Source organism: Camelina sativa, chromosome 2, assembly GCF_000633955.1.
Source record: "Camelina sativa cultivar DH55 chromosome 2, Cs, whole genome shotgun sequence".
In the NCBI taxonomy this organism is placed as follows: Eukaryota; Viridiplantae; Streptophyta; class Magnoliopsida; order Brassicales; family Brassicaceae; genus Camelina; species Camelina sativa.
The window spans coordinates 14248099-14256360 of NC_025686.1; the positions used below are offsets into that span (position 1 = coordinate 14248099).

Sequence of the window (8262 nt, forward strand, 5' to 3'; positions counted from 1 at the left end):
CTTTATATACTAAAAAAGCTCGTTAATTTTTCAAATTATATATATGACAAACTAACCTCCCATAAGAGGAAATTAAACACTAAATATAGTCTTTTTCGTATAGCAAAAACATGTTAAGTAGCTTGTTTTAAGTTTGTGTAGCTTGTTTGTTCGACGAAAATATAAAGAAAAAAACGTGAATTTATAATGTTACATCTAGAGGTGCCAGTATAGGTTTGAGTTTCCGAGTCCTGACATTTGAGATAGGAAAAATGAAATAGAATAACAATCAATGTGCTCTTCAATTTTTATTGATAGAATATTATTCTGCTTTCTTTCAGAAACATTTTGTGACTTTGGTATAACAAATACAATTAATTTTACATGTTTATGGTAGTGAATTATAAATGAGAAATATAATAAAAAATGTATATCTAGAAACATCATAGCATTCTATTATTAAATTATTTGTATGATACATTTTATTTTATGCTTAAAATTTTATGAGTCGGTCAAATAATGTCAATTTTTAATGTTCGAATCATAACACATTCAACATATATTTTATTTTATTTTATGGTCATCTACAAATTTCTAAAAAAAAAAAGTTAATGATAAAAACAAATTGATTTTTTTTTTTTAAAGAAAGAAAGTAAGTGGAAACCTTGGCCAATATTGATTTTAGAGAAATACCCTAGAATAGCACATTTTTAAGTTTTTCTTCCAAAGTTAGCACACCCTCTCCAATTTTCCAAAACTAGCATTTACTAATTAACATAATAATTAAANAAGGGGTTCATAAATATTAGGAAGACCTTCATGAATGGATTTTATGAAGTATTTTAGTGTTTGTCTATGATGTCTTTGAAATGTTTCTTTACAAAATATAATTATCTTGTATCTTGTGTTGGAGAAGTGTGTGATATCTTTGATGTGTTTCATTGTAATAAGGGTTTTTTGTTTACATATTGATTTCAGCAAAGAAGAAAGAAATGGTGTAAGAAAGTTGAGTATGTTGTTCCAAGAAGAAACGTAGAGTTGATGATGAACAAGATGTTCCATGGTGGAGCACCCAAAACCATCCTGAATTTAAGCAAGAACACTTTAGATATGTAATCTTTTTTAACTATTATTTTTAGGGTGAATTACTCAAATGTTACTCATTTTAGGTAATATTACCAGAATCTACAAAAAACTTTTTTATTACTAGAATGTTTCGGATATTTTCAAAATACCCAGCGTGCCCCTGTTTTATGTTACCGGAAAAAACGTAATTACAAAAATGCCATTGCCACGTCAGACGCCACGTCAGAAATCGCTGAAGTGTAACCATAACTCAGCCGTAACGCGTTACAGAGTATGTTGCGGCTGAGTTATAGGTATATTGTGGCTGAGTTATCGGAAAAACATTTGAGTAAGAGCGGACGGCTGACTTATGAAAATCTGGCTGAGTTATGCTCATAAGTCAGCCAAGCGTTACGGCTGACTTATTAAATCTGGCTGAGTTATGCGCATAACTCAGCCGTCCTTATGGCTGAGTTTTCACCAGATGGTTGAGTTGTCAAAATTTTGGCTGAGTTATCAATACGACACAGCTGAGTTGTCAAAATTTTGGCTGAGTTATCACTACGACACAACTAAGTTACCATTTTTCGACTGGCTGAGTTATGAAAAACGGCTGACTTATGAGATGTTGTTACGGCTGAGTTATGGTAAAAAAACTATAACTCAGCCGTCATAGGCTGACTTATCGACAACTCAGCCGTTTGACGGCCGACTTATTAGCAAAAGATTAATTACTAGAATGTTATTCAGTTACGGCTGACTTATCAAACGATACGGCTGAGTTACATATTTTCAGTTGATGAAGCGGCTGAGTTTGGCAGCAATTTTTTTTGCTTTTTAATTACTGTAATGTTTTTCATGTTGTGGCTGAGTTACATTGTTAACTAAACTTCTTTGTTACATTCCAAATTAAAAAATTAACTACATGCATGCCATAATATTTAAAATCTTATCATATTTAGGTCTATGTCTATTTTCATTTCAAATGATAATAAAAAATAATAATTTAGGAGAAATAAAATAACTAATTAAAAAAGTTATTAAATAAAAGAAAAACAGTAAAAATTATTTTTCTTGATATATGAATTAAATAAAAACGAAAAAAATAATTTTTTGTATTATATAACTGAATTTTCGTTTTTTTAATTAAAAAAAAATAGATAACTCAACTTACCACATCTTTAACTCATGAAAATTTCCATGATGTTGAATAATCTTTTGAGTTAACAATTTTACAAAGGATATACCTCAAACTTGTACATCAACCATAACACATGATTATTCAAACTCAACTTCAAAAAAATTAGTTTTGTTAGTGATTGGTAACATTTTTGAATAAAATTTAGGTCTATGTCTATTTTCATTTCAAATGATAATAAAAAATAATAATTTAGGAGAAATAAAATAACTAATTAAAAAAATTAGTTTTGTTAGTGATTGGTAACATTTTTGAATAAAATTTGAGTTAAGTCCATAACTCAACTTAAGTCAATAGTAACACATGTTACCAGTCATAGCCTATATCATCTATTTACTTTCAGATTTTTCTTGTGATAACTCAGCCATAACTCACAATAATTCAGCCGTCACATGACCTTTCGTTTTCCCGTAAATATTATAACTCAGCCGTAAAGTCATATATATCATCCGTTTACTTTCAGATTGTTTCTTGTGATAACTCAGCCATAACTCACTATAACTCAGCCGTCACATGACCTTTCGTTTTCCCGTAATGATTATAACTCAGCCGTAAAGCGATATTTTGGCGGGAAACCATCAGTTAACCTAATAATAGACATATTTCTATTCTAAATTTAAATTTTGAGTTATAATAATTTTAATATTCAATTGTTGGAGAAATACTTTTAGAAAAATAAAATTCTAAATTCGAATAATAATTATTTAATTATTTGCAATAATATCTTGTAATTAAAAAAGTTATTAAATAAAAGAAAAACAGTAAAAATTATTTTTCTTGATATATGAATTAAATAAAAACGAAAAAATAATTTTTTGGTATTATATAACTGAATTTTCGTTTTTTAATTAAAAAAAAAATAGATAACTCAACTTACCACATCTTTAACTCATGAAAATTTCCATGATGTTGAATAATCTTTTGAGTTAACAATTTTACAAAGGATATACCTTAAACTTGTACATCAACCATAACACATGATTATTCAAACTCAACTTCAAAAAATTAGTTTTGTTAGTGACTGGTAACTTTTTGAATAAAATTTAGGTCTATGTCTATTTTCATTTCAAATGATAATAAAGAATAATAATTTAGGAGAAATAAAATAACTAATTAAAAAGTTATTAAATAAAATAAAAACAGTAAAAATTATTTTTCTTGATATATAAAATAAATAAAAACGAAAAAATATTTTTTTGTATTATATAACTGAATTTTTGTTTTTTTAATTAACTATAACTAACTATAACTTAGCCGTCACATGACCTTTCGTTTTCCCGTAAATATTATAACTCAGCCGTAAAGTCATATATATCATCCATTTACTTTCAGATTGTTTCTTGTGATAACTCAGCCATAACTCACTATAACTCAGCCGTCACATGACCTTTCGTTTTCCCGTAATGATTATAAGTCAGCCGTCACATGACCTTTCGTTTTCCCACAATGATTATAACTCAGCCGTAAAGCGATATTTTGGCGTGAAACCATCTGTTAACCTAATAATAGACATATTTCCATTCTAAATTTAAATTTTGAGTTATAATAATTTTAATATTCAATTGTTGGAGAAATACTTTTAGAAAAATAAAATTCTAAATTCGAATAATAATTATTTAATTATTTGCAATAATATCTTGTGATAAAAAGCTCACTTTATGAATTTATTATGCGTGTGGATTTGAGCAGGCACAGAATTAGTGATTTTTCGCGCTTCCCTAACAACACTTTTTGTGACATCGAGAGACGTTTTAATACTTATTAGGAATCTGACAGAACAAAAGACCCAGGAAAGAAAGAAGAATACGTTTTCATATTATTGAGAAGACCCTAAACGATAACTCAGCCATAACTTTACCATAACTCAGCCAACCCTCAAATTAGAATGACTAAATAACCGACCAAACCGAACCGAACCGGAAACTATTTTTTCCATTATTTTCGGTGTTACGGTTATATTCGGCTTGCTATCGGTTATATTAAGTTAATGGACCTAATTTGGGTAACATTTGGATTATTTATGGTTATATATTCATTTAACCGACACATAACCGAAAATAACCGAAAAATAATTTCAAAATTTTTTAAATTTTAAAATGGTTATCATATTAGTATATCCAAATTACCACCTTAAACCAAAAACACAATATAACCAAAACCAAATTGTTATATTAAAACCCATAATGTTGGAAATATGAACCCTGCACCTCAAACCCTAACCCTAACCATAACCCTAACCCTAACCCCTAAATGTCATGTTTTGAATGTTTTACACATTTTCATCAAACTGTGTAAAAATCAATCTTTGTCTATAATTATTACTTTTTATTGCTTATAATGATTGTAATATTCATTTTTTTCATTCTATATTTTAATTTTGAGTTATAATAATTCTAATTTACAAATATTTCATAAGTCAGCCATTTATGTCGATAACACAGCCATATCAGTCAATTGTTTGAGAAATACTTTTATTAAAAAAACAATTAAAAAAATTAAAATTCAAATTTTGAATTCCTTTTAAATAAAAAATCGCTAAAATCTCATTTATTACGTGTGTGGTTTTTAACAATAAACATAATTATTGTTTGTGTCTCCCCAACAACACTTTTTGTATTTTCGAGAAGGTATATAATAAATTAATATATCCGTTGCATAACTCAGCCATAACTTTACCATAACTCAGCCAACCCTCAAATTAGAATGACTAAGTAACCGACCAAACCGAACCGAACCGGAAACTATTTTTTCCATTATTTTCGGTTAGTTACGGTTATATTCGGCTTGCTATCGGTTATATTAAGTTAATCGACCTAATTTGGGTAACATTTGGATTATTTATGGTTATATATTCATTTAACCGACACATAACCGGAAATAACCGAAAAATAATTTCAAAAATTTTAAAATTTTAAAATGGTTATCATATTAGTATATCCAAATTACCACCTTAAACCAAATGCAATATAACCAAAACCAAATTGTTATATTAAAACTCATAATGTTGGAAATATGAACCCTACACCTCAAACCCTAACCCTAACCCTAACCCTAACTCTAACCTCTAAATGTCATGTTTTGAATGTTTTACACATTTTCATCAAACTGTGTAAAAATCAATCTTTGTCTATAATTATTACTTTTTATTGCTTATAATGATTGTAATATTCATTTTTTCATTATATATTTTAATTTTGAGTTATAATAATTCTAATTTACAAATATTTCATAAGTCAACCGTTTATGTCGATAACTCAGCCATATCAGTCAATTGTTTGAGAAATACTTTGATTTCTTTTATTTCTTTAATTAATTTGAATAATATATTGTGAGAAAAGCTAACTTAATGTATTTATTATGTGTAGATCTGAGCAGACACAAAATTAGTGATTTTTTGCGATTCCCCAACAACACTTTTTATGATATCGAGAGACGTTTTAATTAGATAATTTATTAGAAATCTGACAGAACAAAAGACCCAGAAAAGAAAGAAGAATACGTACTATTATCTCATAACTCTGTAATTCATAACTCAGCCGTGTGAAGTATATAACTCAGCCGTAACTTAACCGTAAATCAGCCATAACTTTTAAAATAGACAAATTATTGTTTTACATTTAAAGTCTAAAGAAGAAACAAAGAGTTTATGATATAGTGAGCATTGGCTTCTTTGTGGAAAAAACACACACATAATTCTAACATTTTTTGTGATATCAAAAAACTTTTTAATTAGATAATTTATTAAAAATACAGAACGATAGACCTAAGAAAGAAAGAAGAATACATACTAATATCTTATAACTCCATAATTTATAACTCAGTCGTGTGAAGTATATAACTCAGCCATAATTTCAACGTAAATCAGCCATAACTTTGAAAATAGACATATCAATGTTTTACATACCCAAGTACAATTCATCTCGAACTGATCATAGTCACGAACTATCTTTAAAGAGTGTAAACGTGATGGTATAATAATAATGTGCAACGCTTTACAAAATTTATAGGAAACAAAAGCGTGTTGTGGTTAGAAGATCCACTCCACTTTACCTGCACTATAAACATAACAGGAAAGTAAAGCACAGAGACTCCACCTCAGCAACATAAGTAAGAAGCTTTAAGTACCAATTACAAAATTCTATATGAGAAGTAAACACACGCACCAAAGCTCTGGACTTCAGCAGGATGAGCGCCCTCCTTGGCATCTACGGAACACAAATTTAAATGGTGTAATAATCCTTACCTGCATCAAACACAATTCTATGATTCCAAAACAAAGCACAAAACAGAGTTGTCACCAAATACAAACATCTAGGAAGAACGTGTTACCTTAGGTAAGCGAGCATATGAGCTGCATTCGTCGAGATATCTCCATACAAGAGGTATCTGTAAAAAGAAAACATGACCATAAATTTAGTATCTTCGTATACAGAAACAATCTGAGAAAGTAATTACACAAGAACAAACCATATGATACCTCGGTGGAGATTTGAAAGGGTTATGGAGAACCATGCATGGGGGCACTGGGAGAAGTTGTCCACAAATATAAATGGCTAACATAGGAAAAGAAAAGTTAGAATTGAGACGGATACAACTTCGCAGTAGCAATAAAAGTTTTGGTAGGCTAGTACCTGAGTTCTCCATTGAGAGGATCCAAAAGCGTGTTTACGATTCGAAGATCCAATCCGGTTTCCCTGCACTACAAACATAACACAGAAGTAAAAAGCTCAGAGACCAAACACAACAGCACTTTAGTAAGAAGCTTACCAAATACAAAATTCAATCTCAGAACTAAACACACACACCAAACCTCCGTAGTACTTGAACCAGATAGCTCCTCGGCATCTACAGTAGCAAAAAGGTTTGGAATGATTCAATCTGCAAAAACAAAAACACAAAAATTAAGTCAAATGAAAACACTCTTTTAAATGGATCACATTCAGACATCAATTTGATAATTAGAACAAGAACTTCAATAAAATGTGTGTGTTACCTTAGTAAGGCGAGCATATGAGCTGTTCTTTGTCGAGATATCTCCATACAAAAGGGATCTGTCTGAGAACAAACAAATTGAGAAATGACAAACAAATAAAGATTCAACCCTTTAAAATACCAAAACATTAAAAGCCAAGTGAATAGACCTTGTAAGAACCAGCATAAAACTCATTTTCGAGCATGTCAGCATAAAACTCATTTTGCTCGTACTTCTTTAGCTACCCGTAGATGATTCCTCTGCTTTGAATTGACATAGACAGCATAAAACTCATTTTCGAGAAAGACGGAGATGATGTAGACAATAAACCAGATCTGGAAAACGACGAAACTAAACCGGCGAAGCTTAACCGGGAAACGACGGAGTCTGACCGGGACGACAATAGGTCGATGAACGAGTCCAACTCTACAGCCTCCGTCGATAAAGTCACCGATCACGACGGAGATAAAATGGTTGAGGCTTATCAAGATCCCGATCCGGTTAACAAGGCGGCGGCGCTGAAAGAAGAGGAGGAGGAAGAAGAAAAAACGGTTAGTAAAAGATCGGAAATGAGTAACTCGGGAGAGTTGGATGAATCGGGAACGTCCACTGGTCATGGAAAAAGGAAAGGACAGAAGGAATACAGAAGCGGCGGACATGGAGAGAGAGGATTTTTTTGTTATGAACGGTGGAAACTGTTTGATTTCTCTTTTTAACCTAAACAAGAAAAATTCAACAGTCGATTATGAAAAAAAAACTGTTTAGTGACGTTGAAAAATAAAAAATGACGTGTATTTTAATTTGCTGATGTGTATTTTTTTTAATTTTTTTATTCAAAATCGAAAACAAAACCCAGGGGTAAATTGTAATTCCACCCAGAGCACTAAACATTTGAGTAATTTTCAAAAGATTTATAGATATGAGTAATAAACCAACATTTGGATAACATTTGAGTAATTCTTTCTTATTTTTATGAAGACCATCCTGAATTTCAAGAAGTAATTCCTAAATATTATTGAACCCTTCATAAATTTAAATATATGTGTTT

The 8262-nt window shown here is 30.1% G+C and overlaps 1 protein-coding gene across 7 annotated transcripts; it reads right to left on the reverse strand.

Moving 5' to 3' along the window:
• LOC104724628 lies at nt 6089-7916 on the reverse strand. Of its 7 annotated transcripts, XM_010443168.2 has the most exons (9): nt 7859-7915; nt 7384-7732; nt 7236-7297; nt 7053-7120; nt 6874-6941; nt 6720-6795; nt 6572-6628; nt 6406-6485; nt 6089-6297 (listed from the first exon to the last, which is right to left on the reverse strand). In XM_010443168.2, the coding sequence occupies exons 2-7, from the start codon at nt 7417-7419 to the stop codon at nt 6573-6575; spliced, it is 366 nt and encodes a 121-aa protein (XP_010441470.1). In that variant the 5' UTR covers nt 7420-7732; nt 7859-7915; the 3' UTR covers nt 6089-6297; nt 6406-6485; nt 6572. The 7 variants fall into 7 exon arrangements, 2 of the variants coding, with proteins under 2 accessions (XP_010441470.1, XP_019090737.1); XR_757719.2 differs by having other exon boundaries at nt 7048-7120; nt 7236-7293; nt 7384-7915; XR_757732.2 differs by having other exon boundaries at nt 6874-6936; nt 7384-7915.

Bases quoted from the DNA above. Each gene is read 5' to 3' on its own strand.
- LOC104724628 (XM_010443168.2), bottom strand. From the start codon at position 7,419: ATGCTCGAAAATGAGTTTTATGCTGGTTCTTACAAG. The intron at 7,121-7,235 runs GTAACACACACA...TTGTTTTTGCAG, and splicing joins CATATGCTCGCCTTACTAAG to ATTGAATCATTCCAAACCTT. The intron at 6,942-7,052 runs GTTTGGTGTGTG...TTATGTTTGTAG, and splicing joins CTGGTTCAAGTACTACGGAG to TGCAGGGAAACCGGATTGGA.